Source organism: Palaemon carinicauda, chromosome 9 (assembly GCF_036898095.1).
Source record: "Palaemon carinicauda isolate YSFRI2023 chromosome 9, ASM3689809v2, whole genome shotgun sequence".
Classification (NCBI taxonomy): domain Eukaryota; kingdom Metazoa; phylum Arthropoda; class Malacostraca; order Decapoda; family Palaemonidae; genus Palaemon; species Palaemon carinicauda.
In genome coordinates, this window is record NC_090733.1 from 147000737 (window position 1) to 147022144 (window position 21408).

The 21408-nt window shown below is 42.5% G+C and overlaps 1 protein-coding gene and 1 long non-coding RNA gene across 6 annotated transcripts in view; one reads left to right on the forward strand and one right to left on the reverse strand.

The window, feature by feature from the left end:
• LOC137647245 (uncharacterized) overlaps positions 1-7892 on the forward strand; it is a 68655-nt gene extending 60763 nt beyond the window's left edge. Inside the window, exon 4 of the long non-coding RNA XR_011045546.1 lies at positions 7774-7892. This is a non-coding gene — a long non-coding RNA (uncharacterized lncRNA). The remainder of the gene's footprint in view (positions 1-7773) is intronic.
• LOC137647242 (solute carrier family 53 member 1-like) overlaps positions 1-21408 on the reverse strand; it is a 318023-nt gene that overhangs the window by 173674 nt on the left and 122941 nt on the right. For 4 of the 5 annotated variants that reach the window (XM_068380630.1, XM_068380628.1, XM_068380629.1 and 1 more), the window contains exons 12-14: positions 13103-13245; positions 12162-12276; positions 11858-11927 (exon numbers count right to left, since the gene is read on the reverse strand). In XM_068380630.1, the coding sequence (XP_068236731.1) occupies positions 11858-11927; positions 12162-12276; positions 13103-13245 (328 nt within the window). Of the gene's footprint in view, positions 1-7087; positions 11928-12161; positions 12277-13102; positions 13246-21408 lie in introns of all 5 variants that reach the window. The other variant, XR_011045545.1, reaches the window with a different exon arrangement.

The window sequence follows — 21408 nt, forward strand, 5'->3', positions numbered from 1 at the left end:
TCCTTATCATGAATATTCCTGAGCGGTTCGAAGGGTGGCTTAGATACGACCTTAAGGACTCTGGCTACGTCCCATTGCGGTACTCTAGAGGCGCGGGAACATGACTGCTCAAAACTCCTTATGAGCATAGAGATTTGCCGAGAGGCTCTTAGGTCGAGTCCCTTGAGGAGGAAGACTTGGCCCAGCGTGACTTGAACTCCCTTGATAGCTGGGATAGACACCCCTAGGTCGTCTCTCAGGTGAACTAGGAAGTCTGCTACCTTGTGAATAGATGCGTCCAACGGTCTCAGGTTCTGGGAGGCGCACCACTTTGTGAATGTGGCCCATTTCGCCTGGTAGACCATGACCGAGGATCTCCTCAGATAACCAGTCATCCTCGCGGCGGTCTTCGACGAGTATCCGTCCTTCCTCAGCAGATGCTCGATAACCTCCACGCGTGTAGCCGGAGGGACCGAGGGTTTTCGTGGAACTTCCTGAAGTGGGGCTGACGAAGAAGGTCTTCTCTGTCCGGCAGCGGCCACGGCAGGAGAACCACTAACTACTTTAGGTTTGCGAACCCCACTCTCTCCGGCCACCAGGGCACTACCAAAGTCATCTGCAAGTTCTTTGACCGTGTGACTCTGTTAAGGACCTGTCTGAGGGTCCTGAAGGGTGGGAAGGTGTACACGTCGAGTCTGTCCCACGGGTGCTGGAAGGCGTCCTCGAATGCTGCCAACGGGTCCAGCTCTGGAGAACAGAACACGGGGAGCTGGGCGTTGAGCCTCTAGCGAACAGGTCTATCACCGGCGACCCCCCCTTGTGGAGGACTGTCTGGGCCACCTTCGGGTGTAGAGACTATTCTGACCCTACTCCTTGACCTACCCTGCTGAGGCCGTTGGCTAAGACGTTCTTCTTCCCTGGAATGAATCTGGCCGTTAACTCGATGTGCTCTTTCTCGGCCCATTCCAGGATCCTTGCTGTGAGGTCGCACAACTCCCTTGATTTTTGTCCTCCTTGTTTCTTCACGTAGGCTACCACGGTGGCATTGTCGCACATGAGTGCCACTGTGTTCCCTCGGAGATGATGAACGAACTTTATGCATGCTCTCTGGACCGCTAACAGCTCGAGTATGTTTTTGTGTAAGGCCCTCTCCTCCGGGGACCATTTCCCTCTAGCTGTTTTTTTGAGGAGATAGGCTCCCCACCCCTCCTTTGACGCGTCTGTGAAGAACAACATCTCTGGAGGGGAGGTCGCGAATGGCATCCCCTTCAGGGTGTTCGACTTGTCGGACCACCACTTCAGTGTCTCTGGTGACACGTCGATCGTCTTGTGCGTAGATTCTCCCGGGGACCAGAGTTCCTTCAGGCTCCACTGAACCGTTCTTAGTTTGAGTCTTCCCCGAGGGACCAACTTCTCCAATAATACCAGGTGGCCCTCCTTGGTATGTCTGATAGGAAGGGGAGGAGTACCTGATCTAGTTCCTCTAGCCTCTCTGTGGAGGGGAGGGCTTTCCCCAACTTGGAGTCCAGGACCATCCCCAGGTATGTCATCCTGGTGGAGTGGACCACCTGTGATATTTCCATGATGATGGTGATCCCCAAGTCCCTGCAGAACCGTAACAGTTTCGCGCCTTGCTCCTTCAGTGCTGCCTCTGGGGCTGAAAGCAGCAACCAGTCGTCTAGGTAGCGGATCAGGCGGATCCCCTGCTCGTGTGCCCAAGCTGACACTGTGGTAAAGACCCTCGTGAAGACCTGCGGGGCTGTCGACAGGCCGAAGCATAGGGTTCTGAATTGCAGAGACTGGGAACCCCACTTCACCCTGAGAAACTTCCTGCTGGAGGGGTGGACAGGGATCTGAAAGTATGCATCCTTGAGGTCCAGGGACATCATGAAATCCCCTTCCCTCAAGGCTGCCAGCACTGACTTCGGTGTGTCCATCTTGAAGTCCATCTTGCTTATGAACTTGTTGAGGGCCGAGAGGTCGATGACCGGCCTCCAACCCCCTGTCGCCTTCTCCATCAGGAAGAGCCTGCTGTAGAACCCCGGGGATGAGTCCTTGACTAGTTCTAGCGCTCCCTTGTTCAGCATGGCTGACACCTCTTCTTGTAGGGCTGCCTTCTTCAAGGGGTCCTTGGGTGCCAGCCATTCTGCTCATTGATCGGGGATCAGAGGGGGAGGCTCCACCAGGAAGGGAACTCTGTATCCTTCCCTCAGGACTGCCACGGACCACGGATCCGCCCCGTTGTCCCGCCATGCTTGCCAAAAACGTTTGAGGCATACCCTACCTGAGGCTTCAGCAGGAGTAGGGGGCCTCTCTTCCTACTTCCTCCTGGAGGCGTGGCTAGAACGGCCTCTCCTTGAGCCGGAGTAATTCGGTCTAAAGGAGGCCTGAGGAGTAGTACTTCCCCTACGTGGGGGGGGGGTGCAACGCTTGACGCCAGGACGAAGAAGGGGAGTCTCTTCTAGTCTGTGTTGTAGAAGGGTGGGGGCCGTCCGGCGCAACCCTTCTATGAGTGGGACGTCTTACTATAGGGGATCTGGGATCCCCTGTCTTCTTGAGTTTCTGGACCCTCTCCATAGCTTCTTCCACTGCTTTCAGGGGGAAGACGGAGTCACCCCACACCGGCGAGTTCCTTAGACACTTTGCCTCTCGTTCGGGGAGCTTACGGATCGACCTGTTGAGGACCGTGTCTCTCCTCCGCAAGATCCAGTTCGCCGTCTGCGTCAGGGACTGGAAGGTGAGGAACTTCATGGCCTTCCCCCCTGAGCAGATCAGTTCTTGGAGCAGAGTCTGGTTTTCGGGTACCGTCAGGTCGTGGGATAGCTGAAAGCCAACCACGGTGCATGCCCACCAGTCTAACCACAATGTCACGTTCACGATATCCTGTGTCGTATCTTCCATCATGGAAACCTCGGCTGGCGAAAAGCACACTTGGGCAGAGGAGGTCCTGTCTTCTGAGCTGCCCTGGTTGAGGGTGAATATCGCCACTTCCACTGTCCGGGGTCCCAAGTGCCGTCCGTCAGGAACGGAAAACCTTTTCTGGGTCCTTAGCCCCGGCAGTAGCTTGAAGGACCCTTAGGCTCTGAGTGAGTTTACCTGCCCTGCGACGTACTTGTCTACGTGCTCCATCCCCAACTTTACGTCTGGAGCCAACGGGAGGGTCAGTGATGGCTTCCCAAACCCGAGAGCCGAGCTTGTTCTGTCGACGGCTTTGGATCATCCAGGCGGTCATGGCGTCTAATTAGGGCTAGGACTTTCCTATAAGACGACACCTCGTCCGCTGAACACACTCTGACGTCCATCAAGCCTTCCACTACCTGGTCCTCCGTGTCGGGTGCATCGACAAGCACGGATGGATCCATGTGAGAGGCTACGTCCTCTCCTTCCGGCTGATCCAATGGCGCGGATACTTCCGCTACGGGTGGATCCGCCTAGCCGGAGGTAGCCGTCATGGGTCTACCTCCTCCCGGGGAGATCCATGGGGCATGGGTCCCACGGTGAATCACCGGTTGGCCAGGGCGCTTTGTCAGAGCTGCCGTGGCACCGGGGATGCAGGCCATGATACCGGGCCGAAACAGCGGCTCTCTCTGCTGGGCGGATGGAGCTGGTGACTTGGCGGGTAATGGCATGGCGAAGTTGACGTGCGTCAGCGGCTTCGATCGACGGTCAGATTGAGCGGACGACACACGTTGCAAGGGCCCAGGGGCGGCTCCAGAGGCCAACGTGGCAGACACTGGAGCGGCGGAGGCCCTGATCGACCTGCTATGGGGGAAAGACACTCGAGCCCACTTGTCTCCAGACGAGCGCCTCTTCTTCCTCTTCCTCTTGGAGGTCTTCGATCGTTTCCTGGAAGGGCCTGAACGGGAGCGAGACTTCCTCCTACAAGACCTCTTCCGTTTCCTTCTCGCCTCCCGAGGGTCGAAGTCCTCTGAAGACGACGAGTCGGACGACGACGATGAGGAAGAGGAGGAAGAGACGGAAGAAGAGCTAGCTGAGTCCTCCGACAATGATGTAAGGTCTTGGCGTTGTTCCACCGGCGTGAAGGGCTGCATTAAGTCAGGCAAGAGTGTCGACAACGCCACCGGGGGAGTCCGCAGCGCCCTCCTAGACACAAACCAACCATCAAACTCCTCTTCTTGGCGCATCGGTGATCTGAAGGGCGTCCTAGGTGCCGTCCAGACGATGGAATCGTGGTCTGACGAACCTGTAGGCTGCCTCTCTTTGTCTACCTCTCCCTCGGGCGCTGAAGTACCTGAAATGCACTGCCACGATGCAGGGGAAGGAGCCGATCCAGCCTTCCCCCACACCGGGTCTTCAGTCGAGACGGGTCCTGCGGGCACCAGAACCTCGTCTCACGAACACACTCCCACCCCCCCGCAGGCCCCCCACACGCCTGCGAAGCAACAACAGCCCCCACATCAGTTACGTCGGACTCATGGGGCGCGGCAATGGGCCGCTTCCCCCCAACGGACTTACCTCGTCCCCTACTCTGGGTAGGGGAAGGTGACGGGGAACCTCTCTCCGACGGAGCAGCAGGTGACGCCAAAGGTGATGCGGCGCTAGCCTTCTTAGGGGACTTCTTCGGTGCCTTCTTCTTCTTGGTGGCGTACAAGGCCCACTGGATCTCTGGCCAGGTCACGCACTCTGGACATGTGGAAGACGGGGAACAACACTACCCCTGCACGAGGTGCACAACGAATGTGGGTCTACCTTTGGCTTCGACAGCCACGCACCATAAGACTTACCGGCCTTAGGCCCGGGGCAATGGCGTTGAGATTCTATAAGGAAGCAATAAAACACCAAGCAACACAAGAACACCTGGAAAGGAGGTGAATGAAAGGGCAAAAGGGAATGGGTATAACACGCGGTAACCACGTGGTAACACTAAGGGTCGGATGGGATGTGAGAGTGCGGCCAGATGTGAACTACGCCGCGACCAGAAGTTTACTTGCGACCGAGACCTAGCTCCTTGCTCTCGCACGCTGACCCGGATCACCTCAGGGCGAGTATCCATCCGCCAAAGAGGGACCCCATTAGGGAAAACGAAGATAAGGGAAACTACACAAAATTCTGGTCGGTTGGGGGGAAGAGTACCAGATATTCCTAAGAAAGTAGTTCGAGGTAAGTACTCCGTGTTGGAACAAATAACACTTACAATATTCAAAGAAACCTTGAACCTTGTGTGTACCTAGTTAAATTATAAATATCTTCATAAATTTAAAATTTGACAACAAAAATATAAATTAGGTAACATTAAACATATTAAAATGCTCTGCTTGTCATAAAATCATATAGTCTAATGCAAAGATGGTCATGCAATGTTACTTTTAACCAATAACCCATAACTCTTTATGCTTGCATACCAATGCACTTTGAACATGCAATGTCTTCAAATTGGTTTCATGCATTGACAGTTTATACCCTTAATTGTAAAAGCATAAAGGTTTATCCAGTTCCACAGTCTCAGAGCTTTCCATTCCTCCCGTAGGATTATTTAAACATCCACGCTATTTTAAATAAATGACAATTATGATAAATATTTGATGTATTCAGACCACCATGAAAAGACTATTTCTGTTACTGCTTACCCATACCAACTGAAGAAAGTTTTGGTGCTTCGTTATTGAAACTAACATCATAGAATAACTCCAAAAGTTTATTCTAGTTGTTGTCCAGTAATAGTCCATAAAATACCTACACAGGTACAATTAAAAAAAAAAAAAAAAAAAAAAAAAAAAATTCATCAGACAACATATGAAACCAATGTATGGCAAAACATCCGACCCTATCAAGAAGTGGGTTTTTGTGAAAACCTTTCATTTTTTGTAATGTACTCTTTTTGGTCTCCTTGAGATGACTATTAATCAAGTACAGTACTTGTTACTCCAAAAGCTGCAAAGATATGAAATGGCACCCCTTCTAATGATCTGATAGTTTTGATTAGCAATGACCCTTAATGAAGATACAAAATATCAATACCGTACAGCAATTACTAATGTATTGTCATAAATTACTGTCACTTAAATCAGACAGGCCCGTAGGATTTGTTCTTCAAGCGAGGTACAGTAAAACTAGAGTAAACAAAGTTAGGGAAACTTAGCAAATAGTTGGGTGATAAATCTCTCCTTAAGAAAGTCCTCAACTTATAAACTTAATACTGAACGTTCTAAGAAGCTGTTTGTCAAGTAGAATTTTGTTAAATTTTGGCATAGGGTTAGGCTTCACCTAACTCATGTTTATGATTTTCAAATCCTTTTTAAAAGTCAACAATTAGTCCCACTTCATATTGCAAATGTTGTCTTGCTTACTGCATTAAATTATAGACTTTAGTTTAATTACAGTATTTCATTATTAACTTTTGATACAATATCTGAGATTTGTGATTTCAGCTGGAATTGTTTGCATCTCTGAATGGTTGAAAGTTGAGGACCTTTCTATTGGGAGTAGTACTGTATAAAGGCAATATTATCCATTACTGTTATAAATTACTATCATCTCCTGTAATAGGGGTAGCCCAAAGGATTGGTCTTTCAACGTAGGAAAAATCTAAAGCAAACAAAGCCGAAGAAGCTAAACAATTAGCAAAGTCAGTGAAAATTGATGAAAAGTCGGAGGAGAGTAAAACATCCGAGGGCTGAAGGAACATCGCAAATGTTGGTACTACCCAAAGTGTACCATACAAGATACTGCGCAGGCAGTTAACATTCCTTTCCCTTGAGGTAAACCATCAATATTACACTTAGTCAAAATTACTCGAAGCCTGGAAAAGACCACTTCTGTCTCATTTGATAGTCAAAATTACTCGAAGCCTGGAAAAGACCACTTCTGTCTCATTTGATCCTGCCTCTCTTGATCCTATTCTATACATTTCCAGGATATTAAAATTTCCAGCACTAAAAATGTAAACCACCAAATCTTTATTTTATATATTCATTCAAGGCTAGCACCAATATTTACACTACTAAAGACAACAGGTATATTCATTAGTGAATCTGTTAACTATTATTTAGACTTAATTTGTTACCATACTAGCTTAACAGGACCAAAGAATTTTGGTAATTTGATTGGCCTAAAATATTGATTCTAAGAATATTTGCAATTTAAGTACCTGTTAAGGAAGATGAAGGAATTTTTATTTTTATAACTACCAGTGATGGTGTAAAATTTTATCTAAGGCCTACCATTTATATACAGCAGTAAAGGTATTCAATGAAGATATTGTAACCGTGCACTATACTGTATACATTTTCAGAAGCCTCTTGCACAGAATTTTTACATCTTCAATTTTGACAGGAATCAGTACACTGTGACTGTACTGTATTCCTTATCTAAAAAAAAAATTCCCTGGTAGAATAATTGATGAGGGGCTACTACTTGCTTAACTTAATAATTAATAATTAACTTTGAACGTATATTGTTAGATTCATTTCGCCAAATACTCGTACAAAATTTTGAAAATCTTAATGGATAGAATTTCAGATATATGAAGTAAATTCTTATACCTCATCAGTAAATAAAATAATTATATCCTTTCACTTTACACAATACAAAGGGCTATCTATAAGATTAATTCCCCATAAGATTGTGATGCCAAACGATAAGACAGAACTATAACTAATTACAATCCTACATATGCATAAACAGCCCATCCCTATTATGACATCTTTTTATTTACTAAATACCTAATTATTAAAATATAACTTATAATAAATTAGTTTGCTTTATTCTATTTTCCCTCTATAAACATCTACAGTACTGTAGTTTCATCACCTCCACTATATCTTTCATCCACAGGTTAAGGTGTTTGACGTGCTGTTTGGATACCAAAAATCAAAGTACAGTACTGTACACTTAATCCCTCCTAAGCAAATCTTCAACTATTATCTGTTCACCCTATGCAAGAAATGATCAATTACTGCAGACAAGAGAGGATACTGATATTTCACCAGTTATCAAATTACAGCCCACTTTTAGTTCTTTGCTTGGTCCTGGGATCACACCCAAGGTAAGGATAAGTCTTTTACATATTCTAAGTTATTAGGAGCTTACAGTTTTATCGCTGACTTTTTCAATTACTTAATACGTATCATTTGCAGTATTGGAAATGATAAAAAAATCCATGTTTCAATATGCTTGATGCTGATGTTCAAATACTCTTTACATATTTCTTATAATTTCATAAAAGTTTAAGAAGTAATTTTTTGGGGAAAAATTGAAATGTGATCAAGTGAAAGCAAGCTAATAAGTTTCAATAATTTAAGAATATTTTATAGAAATACCATTTAAAAGATAGGATTGGATTTATAAAATTTAGGCCAAATACTCGAACGATTAAGGTCACTCAGCGCTGTTATTAATTTAGTAACATTAAAAGAAATTTCAATAAAATATATTCACAGTATCTATAACCAAGTTATAGCTTTAACTCCAAAACTATTTGGCTTTTCATGGTCCCTAACCTGCATCAATTAACAAAGCTTTGCTATTAGAAGAGACTCTATCTAAGGTAAGCAGCTCTTCTAGGAGGAGGACACTCCGAAATCAAACCATTGTTCTCTAGTCTTGGGTAGTGCCATAACCTCTGTACTATGGTCTTCCACTGCCTTGGGTTAGAGTTCTCTTGCTTGAGGGTACACTCAAGCGCACACTTATCTTATTTCTCTTCCTCTTGTTTTGTTAAAGTTTTTATATTTTATATAGATATTTATTTTAATGTTACTGTTCTTAAAATATTTTTTCCTTTTTTCCTTTCCTCACTGGGCTATTTTCCTTGTTGGAGCCCATGGGTTTATAGCATCCTGCTTTCCCAACTAGGGTTGTAGCTTAGCAAGTAGTAATAATGATAATAATATCCATATCCCTACATATTGAGATGACAGTAACAGAAATTCTACAATAAATTTCACAGCCCTATATATCATGTTAACCAATTTCCATTACTATCAATCATACCATTATGTTAAACTAAGTCATTCAAGTAAAATTGAACACATAATTGTCCTTCATGTTCCTCTCAAGGACATTATTATTACCTAGATTCTACCAAAACTCCAATTATCATTAATGCACTTTATAAATTTAGTAAAAACTTGATTTGTAAACAATGCAATCACAATGCAATTAAAATACAGTATTAGTCTAAAAGACAAGCTTGAGGTACATGGTTTGATCAAATATCTTATATGCACATGAATTTGCATGTAATTCATTTACAATAAAAATATCACAAGAGGGAGAAAAATTACGACCCTCGCTATTGCAACTACCCCAGTTTTTGCTCTTGTATATTATACTACGATAGTTTTAAAACAATCTTGTGAACACATTTTTCATAGGTTTCCTATTTCAAATCAAGGAAGTTGATCTTACTCATAGACACGGTCAGTAATACAGAACGGAAGTACTAAACAAAAATATAAGTTTACTAAATGACTTGTTCTCAAGCCTAGAACCTGTATATCCCATTTTATTACCCCAAATTTATCATCACCATTATCAATAATTTTATATCAGAACTTTACCATTGATGAAAGTTTTAATTTCAATGTTTTCTACTGTGAACTATTCCATAGGTTATTAATAACACCATAATTCTGTATGATAATTGATAACGGTATTTTTCTAGTTCACCACTTTAATTACATGCAATATCGTGAACGCGACCCTAACACATGAGACCTACAACGAGAATACAAACTGATTCTCAGTTTCTGACCTTGAGCATAATCATCAGGGCATAGTTGCTCTATGCAACTGTGTTTCAGCTGGAAAGTCTAGACTCATTGACTTTTCAATGACTACTTTGAAAGCCTGTGACCAGCAAAACAATTGGAAACTGTAAATTCAAAGACATTTATGATTCTCAAGTCTTTCTTGAGGATGGAAACAAACACCTATAGTCCATTTCTTTTAGCGATGCATATTTGCACCGACTCGCAGCGGTGCCCTTTAAGCTCGGAAAAGTTTCGTGATCGCTGATTGGTTGGAATTATCTCGTCCAACCAATCAGCGATCCGGAAACTTTGCCAAGCTAAAAGGGCACAGCTGCGAGTCAGTGCAAATATGCATCGCTAAAAGAAATGGACTACAGTAATAAGTGTTCAGAATCTTCCTACCAGCAAAGAATTTTGGTCTGGATACTCAAGTCAAAATACTTCTTCCTAAATGCTCATGTTGCAGTTCTTGCCTCCATATTGGTGTGATACCTTGTGGGGTAACTTCTTCATGGTATTAGTTTAGCATTACATCTTACCAGTATGAAATGCTTGATCAGTTTACTCAAATTTGGATAGTGTATCAACAAAAACAAATTTTACTGCTTGAGTAAATCTGGTCTGAATTATAAAAATCAAATATTTTATGCTAATCCTATCCTATCTAAATTGTATACAGTAATTATAAGTGTAATTAGTAATACTAAGCAATCAAATAAATTAATGTTCCTTCGATGATGCTTAGACCAGAGGGTTCTGAAGTTTATCGTTTCTCTTTTATATTATACTAAAGAAAAGAAATACCTAGATAAAATATACAAAATTAATTCTTGAATATTTAAAATTCCATCTATATAAATTAAACTGACAACATACTATACATTATATGTGTATAGTAGTATATATTTTATTAGCTTTCAATGGCAAAATCTTATACTTTTCACCCTGAACTCTCTTGACCTAACAAATCTGAGGAACAGGAATGCTTAAGTAAAACATAAAATGGTCAAACGCAATTTACAGGGGAAAATTTTATCCACTATAAAGAGGAAATCTATGGGGACATACCAATACCATACCCTATAAAAAAAAGCTCCTATACTGATTTGCGTTGTCTCAAGTGAAAAAAAATTATCTTGAAGGCTGACTAGATTATTATATGATGCTGTACACTCAAGAGGGTTTTTAGTATTATGCCTAAATAACAGTGTATATGAACATTGTAAAATTTAGAGAATTGTGTGAAATTCTTTAAAAAAAATTTGAAATTTAGACAATTGTGTGAAATTCTTTAAAAAAAAAAAAAAGATACAAGAAACTATTCCCTGTTAGTGTGCGTGGTCTACTCATCCTTATTATGTTGGTCAATTTCCTCTAATTGAAACTTTAGTCAAATATATGCAATGAAAAAGAGTCCTTGACAGTCTGCAATTGTCAAAATTTTTCCATCCACCATAAAAAAAAAAAAATAAAATATAAATTTGAAGCAATGTCATTTGTGACTTTAATTTTACCCATAAAACATTTTGCACAGATAATGCACATCATTAAAATGTACACCCAATCATAAATTGTGTATCATATGTGCATGTATGGACGGACTGTTCATTTGATATATACCTGTGTACCAGTGAACTAGCTCTACAATATTTTTGCAGCTTAGTATGTACTATTACACATATGCAATATACCTAAATGCTTCATACGTGTGTAAACATACTACTGATAGAAAATCATGTTTGAGTATGATTTATCTCATATTTAAGATCAAATTCTACCATAAATGTGTAGAAACAATCAGTAAGCCTTTTCATGCAAAGGTATTCTTATATAAGGCTATTTTCTTTTACTTTATAGTAATAAGTACAGCAGAAACAAAGGTTTCCCCAATGAATAAATAGTCTCTTACAGTATCATTAATTATGCCTATAATTGAAGGGTACCATTTCTCCAGGCTAAATTTGCATGCTGTTAATACCATGACCTCCACCAGTGAAAAGGCTTTTAAGCATTAGCATTTTGTGTGTTACGTTGCCCTGTGATGCCCCTAAACCAGTTACGAAGTTCTACAGAGGTGACAGTGAGATAGTTTGCTTCTTCATCTACACTTTCACCAACACCAACATTCCCTTCTGCAAGCAACGGACGAGAATCAATGCCCTTACGTTGTTTGCCCACAGCCTTCTTCTTTTTGCGGTTAACTACACCATCGGCTTCGTCCATCATCTTTACAATCTGTAAAAAATAAAATTATACTTTGGTAAAGGAAAATCAATTCTAGTGTTACTAGAAAATATTGAGCAATTTATCATACCCCACTACTTTCTTCAGAGAAATTAGCACTGCATTATGCTCTTCAGTAGTGTTAAAAGCTATACAGTAGTTGAAAAAAAGTTTTCTTGAAACCTTAAAACAGTGTTATCTTTTTGTTAAAATATTTTGAAATGAATTTTATGAGGATTAACTAACCTGCGCTTGATCTGAAGCATCCATTGGTATCACAGAAATATCACGAACTGCTCTGAATTTACCACAGTTATTAATGTGTTCATTCTCTAAACGGAAGAAATTCCAAATAAACCGCCTGAAAGAAGAATTAAGTAGGTATGGAAAATGTGTTTAAAATCAATACATGAGAAGTCTGTCAACAGAAAAGTCTAGCTGATCAAATAGTATTTTTATAACTTCGTTATATGTTGATCATATAGTTTTTTTTTTTTTTAAGCTTTGTTATATGTTAAGGATAAGATATAGGAAAAACATATAGTTAAACAAAATATTTCTCTGGATCATTTAATTTTGTCACTATAGCTTATTAAAATAAAACCTTAAATTTACCCGACCAAAAATTTGCAATTTCAGAACCAAATTAAAAATCTAGGCATCCAACAGCCTACATAGAAGGGATATCAGATATTTCTATTACCACTGTATTTTTATTAAACAAGGTTTCTATTCTACAATTTTTCCCATGACAATGTAATTACTGCACGCTGTAACAATGTTGTCAATTACCTTGTGTTCACTTACTCGTACCTACACTCGGCTCCCTCCATCTCACCTTGGATCTTCTATAACACAAGTAAGTAGCAAATCTTTCATATTTGTTTGATTTAAGTTGTATCCTAATTTTGGAAATAACTGTACAACTGAATTTTAAAGATAATTTGTATTTTAAATCACTTGAAATACATGAACTTAACCAGTTAAAGACCAAATTATTTCACAGCACTGTGCTGCAAATAAATTACTCCTAAATAATCCTAATACCTGTTTTAGCAAATTACCATATTAAAGTCAGTGTTCTAACTAAGTAACAAAGATTACAACCACTTGTACATTATAAATTTAGAATAGTATTAAAACTCTGAGCTGCAATGAAATAATTTCAAAATGTTTATAGTACTCACCTGAACACTTCCAGTGGAGCAAGAATGGAGATGACAATTTCACTGTTGCTTGGGTTGACAATTCGCAGTTCCGAGAGGACGAGAGAAAATGTCCAACTAAATCTTAATATAAAATCTTCTATGATACCAAAATAATAGTAGTACTGAAAAAGGAAAATGTTGATAAATTACTTTACTGTTGAGCTAAATTATAAATATTGCATTCATACATAGAAATAAAATATTTTCCACTGCAAACCCAGTACTCAAGAGCAGCCTACTTGTGAGGCAAATGAACATAAAGGCACACCATTCCACTGTAAAAAAAAAAAAAAAAAATGAAATAAGATGACTGAATTTCATTGGCACATGACCATACATTCCTTTGGATCCTTGATATTCCACTACATCTATTTCTCTCCCAAATGATCAACAGTTCCAAGATATTCACAATTTTGAAACCCTTAAGAATCGCTATGTGCTATTTCCACTTTGGATAACATCCATGTTCTTTCTTCCTAATTACATTTTCTTTTCTTCCAGTGGGTGAAAACATAAAGGAGACTAATAAGATTAGTAGGGCAATTTTATCTTATAGGATTAAAAGCTGCATTTCCCTTTTAATACCACAAATTTTAAAAACAATCTGTATTTTTCCTAGCTATACAAATCTGAGTCTTTAAATGGGTTAATACTAGGTCTCGTTTTCTACGACCAGGCAATCAAAAAGGAAAAAGGGAGGTTTGATTGCATCATAATAGGTTGCTGGGAAACCTCAGTACATAGCAGCGCTATGCTTCGTTCCCTCTCTTCTGGTTAAAAACTTGAAGGAAGGTTGATACGGGACTTTTGATTAACCCTTTTACCCCCAAAGGACGTACTGGTACGTTTCACAAAAGCCATCCCTTTACCCCCATGGACATACCGGTACGTCCTCGCAAAAAAATGCTATAAAATTTTTTTTTTTCATATTTTTGATAATTTTTTGAGAAAATACAGGCATTTTCCAAGAGAATGAGACCAACCTGACCTCTCTATGACAAAAATTAAGGCTGTTAGAGCAATTTAAAAAAAATATAATGCAAAATGTGCTGGGAAATAAAATAACCCCCTGGGGGTTAAGGGTTGGAAATTTCCAAATAGCCTGGGGGTAAAAAGGTTAAAAGACTCCGGTTTGTATTGCTTGAAAAAATAGAAATAGTTTTAAAATTTTTTTGTTTATTCCTATGCGGATACAGATTTCCGAGTCATTTGAATGGGAGTCTTCCTGATATGAGGCAGAAGTCACCATTAAGAGGTACAGTATACCCTCCCTCTCTGAGAGTTACAATGACTAATAAGCAAGAGCTAAAGTCAAAAGTGGATTAAGTAGGGGATTAGTCATATATAACTGAAAAAACATGGCTTTCTTACTTGCATTATGGTGAATTCCAAGTGAAGGCTTCGGGTCCATCTATGATCACCCTCTGCCTTGATCCACATTTCATACCCTTACAGAGTAACTGATGCCTTTGACAACAGATAGGTGTCAGGTAAGAGCGTTAGATTAGACTATTTGTTGAACTGCACCAGTAAGGCCTAAGAGAAAGTACCCAAGGACCTATGAGTACAATCTCTTAGGTAGGATGGTCCGTAAAAGTATTTTGCCTCTTCCAGACACTAGCTTTGAGGACTTGGGCTACCACGTGGTTTCTGCAGAACGCTAGGGTTTCAGCAAGACCACGGCTATTATGTGCTTTAGGGGGCCCCTGGCGATGCTTCCCCTTAGGATCTATATGCTCTCATGATCGTTTCCCTTAGCCAAAAGGAAAGTATGTACTTGGACATTTTCTTTAGGGAAAGACCTGTGCTCACAAACAAATTAGCAATTTTGGATCTAAGGTACGATGTTCTGTTCAAATATTTAAGGATTGCTCTTATGGGACAGAGTAAAGGGCTTCCGGGTCACCAGTTACCTCTTTCTTCTTCTTCTTCTTCTTTGTCTACATCTTTTCCCACTTCTATGTGGGGTCGATGTTTCTGGTCAGCGTTCTCCATCTACCTCTGTCCCACACCTCATCACCGGTTAATCCCTTTGATAAAAGGTCATCCTTGATAAAGTCCACCCACCTTCGCTTTGGTCTCCCTCTCCTTCTCGTTCCCTGTAACTACATTTCCATCCCTCTCTTTGCAAGACAAAATCATGGAAGAGTCAAATCTGATGTCATTCTCTACCGGATTTTGGGTCTTGACCACAAATTCGGGAACAAATGATAATGATAATTCTTTCCACCCTCTGGAATGTGACATAAGGTAAGATAGGCCATGTAACTAACTCTCTTGGCTGAAGTTAAGGCAATGAGAAAGACAGTCTTCAGGGTAAGATCCCTTTCCAAGGCTTTATAAAAAGCTTATAGGGGGCTTTTTTCAAAGACCTAAGAACCTTTGTCACATCCCAGGAAAGGAGTTTGAGTTCTAGCGGAGGACAAGTCTGCTCGAAACTCCTGATGAGAACTGAGAGTTCCCATGTAGAGGAGAGTACAAGTCCATTCAGTTTGAAAACTTAGGTCATGAATCAAAGCCAAGTGGTAATCTTTTACTGCAGTAATTGAAAGGGGTTTCTCATTCTTCAGGAACACCAAAATGTCAGCAATAAGGGAAATAGTGGTCATTAGTGAAGCAGTATTCTCCTTAAGACACCAATTACAGACGAATTTCCACTTGGCTTGGTAGACAGATGCAGATGACTGTCAGAGGTACTGTATAAAGTTGTTTTACAGTTGCTCCCAAAAAACCTCTCTTACGGAGATGTTGAATAGTCTCCAGCCGTGAAGCGACAGGCAATGTATGTACTGCTTCGTGGAACTTTCTTGTGTGGTTGATGTAGCAGGTTTGGCCATTCTGGAAGTTCTCTTGGAACTTCTTTGAGAAGTTCCAGCAGGTCTGGATACCACTCTGCTCTTGGCCATTTTGGGGCTAATAACATTACTCTGACTCCTTACAATGTTTGGACTCTGTTAATGATCTGACAAATCAGAATGAACGGTGGGAACGCATAAAAGTCTAGCTGATCCCATGTGTCCTGGGAGGCATCTTCCATTACTGCAGCTTGATCTGGGACTGGTGAGCAATACAATAGGAGTTGGTGGTTCAGGTGAGTGACAAACATGTCCAGAGATGGGGAACCCCACAAAATCAAGTCTCTTAGCCACTAGAGGAAGCAAAGACCATTTGGAACCAACGTCGTCCTTGCTTGACTTAGACGGTCCGCAATGATGTTCCTCTTCCCATGGATAAACCTCGTCGAGAAGGAGATTGCATTGGTCTAACCCCACCTGTGTATCTCTACTGTGAGCTGGCAAAGCAAGAGAGAGGCAGCACCTCCTTGTTTGGAGATGTAGATCACTACTGTGGAGTTGTCGCTCATCAGCACCAATCAGTGACCTCTGAGATTCTGCAAATTGAAGTACCACTAGTTGCGTCACTTTCATTTCCAAGAAATTGCTATGAAAAGTCTTGTCCTTTTCTGCCAATAGGCCTCAGATTTGTTCCCTTCCTAGGTAATAGCCCCACCATTGGCAAGAAGCATAAAAGAATAGAAGATATTGTGAGGGGAGGAACCTAAAGGGGGATGGGGATTCCCACTAACAGGTTTTCCTCTCTGTCACCAATGGAGGCTTGTCACAACCTCATGGGCCACCGACAGTAGGGTTACAATGTGATTGGATGTCTGAGACCACTGGGTCTTCTCAGCCCACTGCACTGAGCGAAGACGCATTTTCCCAACGGGGACTAGTTTCCCCATTAAGAAGAGGAGTCCTAGGAGCCTCTGCAAGAGTGGGCAAGAAGTGATTTCCCCCTTCTAGAAAGATTTTTGCTATCTTCCTGAATCTTTGGATCCTGCTGGCAGAAGGAAAATCTCTGGCTTCAACCAGATTTATATCCATGCCTAAGAAATTGATGTACAGTATCATTTATTCAAGAAATGCTTCAATATCACAGACAACACCAATCTCACCCTTCGGGAATTTTGGAAGGAACATTTCAACATCGTACATTGTTTGAAAATTATTGATGATGCATGGCAAGGTGTCACAAGACGAACTCTTAATTCAGCGTGGAAGAAATTGTGGCCAGCTTCCGTCGCTGAGAGGGACTTTGAAGGGTTCGATACGACAGACCCTAATGACCCCGAACCTGTTATGATGGATGAAATCGTGTCTCTTGGGAAGTCCATGGGGCTGGAGGTAGACGAGGAAGACGTGAGCAACCTTGTCGAGGAGCATCAGGAAGAGCTCACGACTCAGGAATTGATCGAGCTCCAAGAGATGCAACATTCGGAGGTGTTGCAGGAGCTCAGTAGCGAGGAGGAGGTGGAAGACAAGGGCCACCTTTCTACGGCAGAAATCAAAGGCATGTTAGCGAAGTGGCAGGAGTTTTCTAATTTTATGGAAAAGAGGCACCCGGATAAGTTGGCAAGTGGTCGTGCGTTAACCTTGTGACAACACTTGTGTGCGTCATTTTCGCAACATTTTGAAGGGGAGACAAAAGCAAACACCCCTAGATAGGTTCCTTTAAAAAAGGCCGTTAAAAAGTGCCGGTGAAAAAGAGGCAAAAAGAGCCAAGCCGGAAGAAGAAAAGTAAAAAAGTGAAAATTAAACAAAATGTAGAATTAAGTTTAGTGTAACGTAAGATTAACATTTTATTTTCAAGTGTGTGTACAGTAAGCTAATTTCATTTAAGTTAAATTTAAAGTTGAATTTAAAGTTAACGTTATGTTGCGTACCAAACGTGTTGCAGTCAAGTCTCTCTCCTCCCCATCCTCTCTCCCTCCTCATCCTCCGCACACACCGCCGTTGGCCGCTACCGTCTGTCTCGAAGGTAAGAACTCCATAATAATGTTACATTTCATAACCAGTTCATAGCTATTTGTTATTTTGTTAGTGTAGGATGTTGATTACAACCATTAAAAATGGAGTTTTTATGATAAAACAAAGTTTTATGAATACTTACCTGGCAGCTATATATATATAGGGAAGTCTCTGACTGCGGCAGAATTTAATCGAAATCCCGGCAACCGCCTTGTGGTGGTTGTGTGGTTAGATGGTTAACGACCCTTACAGGGTGGTACTTGGAATCATTCCCGTTTTCTGTTCCTCAGATTATCTTTGCCCAACCTGTCTCCTGAGGGGAGGTGGGTGGGCTTTAAAATATATATATAACTGCCAGGTAAGTATTCATAAAACTTTGTTTTATCATAAAAACTCCATTTTTATGAATAGTACTTACCTGGCAGTTATATATATATATAGCTGATTCACACATTTGGAGGAGGGAAACAGACAGAAAAATATAGTTGGGGAAACAACAAAAGAGTTGTAGGAGAACAAACACCTTGATTCCTTACCTGCTAAGGTAGCTGACTTCAAAGGTAACTGCCTCTAGAGTCGCTTTCCCTTAGGAGTGTTCAGCCAGGGTTAGACCTGCTACGCTGCAAACAACTCAATCGAGTCTGCCAAAGGGGTAGGACCAACAACTTGACTAGACTTCAGAAACTACCTTCCCATATAATAAAAACCTGCAACCTTACTAAAGATAACCACCTAACCTTGCAGAAATAGATATAAACTATCTATCTGGACTGAGGGAACCGTACCACAAGACGAGGACCTCAGACAACCATAAAAAACACAAACCCATATACAAGTACATAAACTAAGGTTGAGTGGGGGTAGTAACTCCTTTGCCTAATACAGAAGCCGCAGCTACGTATGGGCCCAAGGTATAACACTTGTCATAGTCCACTCTTACCTCTCTGAGGTAATGAGAAGCGAAGACAGAGTTGCTCCTCCAGAACGTTGCGTACATGATCTGCCTAACTGACATATTTTTCCGGTATGCCAGTGAAGCAGCAATGGCCCTTACTTCGTGAGCCCGTACTTTTAACAGGGCGAAGTTTTCTTCCTCACAAAAGAGGTGGGCTTCCCTAATAGTTTCCCTCAGGAAAAAGGACAAAGCATTCTTTGACAGGGGTTTTTGAGGATCCTTCACCAAACACCATAAGGAGTTGGAAGCACCCCTCACATTCTTAGTGTGGGCCAAATAAGCCTTGAGAACCCTAACTGGGCAGAGGAGGCTTTCCTGTTCCTGACCCACTAGATTCGTGAGGTTAGGGACTTCAAAAGTCCTGGGCCAGGGTTTCGAAGGGTTCTCATTCTTGGCGAGAAAGTCGAACCTCAAGGCACAGACTGCTCCATTTAGGGTGAAGCCTACACGCTTCTTGATTGCCTGGACCTCGCTGATCCTCCTGGAAGTCGCTAGAGTCAAAAGGAAAAGGGTTTTCTTAGTCACATCTCGCAGAGAGGCTTGCGAGATAGGCTCAAACTTCCTGGAGCACAAAAACTCAAGCACCACATCCAGGTTCCAAGAAGGGGGTCTTAAGTGCACCTGCTTCGTTGTCTCAAAAGACCTAATGAGGTCCTGCAAGTCCTTATTCTGAGATAACTCTAAGCCTCTATGCCTAAAGATGGTTGAGAGCATGCTCCTGTATCCTTTAATGGTAGATACAGCCAGCTTAGCATCCTGCCTGAGGTACAAAAGAAAGTCTGCAATCTGGCTTAGAGAGGTAGAGGACGAGGAAACCTTGCGCCTCCTGCACCAAGCTCTAAAGGTCTCCCACTTTGACTGGTAGACTCTTTGTGAAGAGATCCTCCTTGCTCTGGCAATAGCTTTCGCCGCTTGTGCCGAAAAGCCTCGAGATCTAACGAGCTTCTCGACAGTCTGAAGGCAGTCAGATTGAGAGCCAGGGGGTTTTATTGAAATCTCTCGAAGTGGGGTTGTCTGAGAAGATCTGGACTTGCCGGGAGTCTTCTTGGAAAGTCCATCAGCAACCCTACCACTAAGGTGAACCATTCCCTCGCAGGCCAGAATGGAGCCACTAGGATCATTCGTCTCGAAGCGAGGAGAGCGAATTTCCTGACAACCAGATTGATGATCTTGAATGGGGGAAAGGCATACATGTCCAGCCCCATCCAATCCATTAAGAAGGCGCCCACTGCAACAGCTTCCTCGTCCGGGACTAGGGAGCAGTAGTTGGGGATCCTCTTGTTTAGACCGGAGGCGAAAAGGTCTATTACAGGTCTGCCCCACAACTTCCAGAGGCTCCGACAGACATGCGGGTTGAGAGTCCACTCTGTGGGAAGGACTTGTCCCTCCTGCTGAGCATGTCTGCCCTTGAACAAACCTTGTCAACAGCTGGGTCTCGTTCTCATTCGCCCAAAGGAGAAGCTCTCTCGCAGTTGAGAACAGAGAGAGGGAGTGAGTTCCCCCTTGCTTCCTTATGTACGCGAGAGCTGTGGTGTTGTCGGAATTGATCTCCACAGTCTTTCCTGACACCGAGGTTTTGAAGGCCTTGAGCCCTAACAACTGATCTGACTCCCTTCCCAAATACCTGACACTTCTTTGTTCCCTAGTGTTGCTCCCCAGCCTGACTCGGACGCGTCTGAGAATAACACTAGGTCGGGGTTCTTCTTGAACAAGGAGATCCCTTTTCCCAACAGACCTGGGTCCAGCCACCACATCAAAAGATCCTTGATCTTTGACGGAATGGGAAAAGAAAAAGTGTCCTCCTGGATTTTTCTGTTCCAAACCTTTGCGAGGAAGTGTTGCAGAGGCCTTAGGTGCAGTCTCCCTAACGGGACAAACTGCTCCAGGGAGGATAGAGTTCCCAGCAGAATCATCCACTCCTTCGCTGAGCATTCCTGCTTCTTCAAAAAGTCTTTGACTTTGTCCAGGCACCTGGTCTGCCTCTCCTGGGAGGGAGAAGCCTGAAAAAGAACTGAATTCAGAACTATCCCAAAATAGAGAATAGTCTGATTCGGCTCGATCTGAGACTTCCCCCAGTTGACGATGAGTCCCAGGTCCTGAGTCATCGTATGAGTCTTCATTAGGTCCTCCAGACATTTCTCTTTCGACTGTGACCAGATCAGCCAGTCGTCTAGATAGAAGGAGACCCCTATCCCCTCCTGGTGTAACCAGCCTGCCACATTCGCCATTAGTCTGGTGAAAACTTGGGGAGCTGTGCTGAGACTGAAGCAAAGTGCCCTGAATTGGAAGCACTTGCCCTGGAACACAAACCTCAGATATCTCCTTGAAGACGGATGAATGGGGACGTGAAAATAAGCGTCCTGCAGGTCGAGAGATACCATCCAGTCGCCTGGACGAACTGCAGCCAGCACTGACTGAGTCGTCTCCCTGGAGAACTTTGTTTTCTCCACAAAGGCGTTCAGAGAGCTGACATCTAGGACTGGTCTCCATCCACCCGAGTTCTTGGGAACCAGAAACAGGCG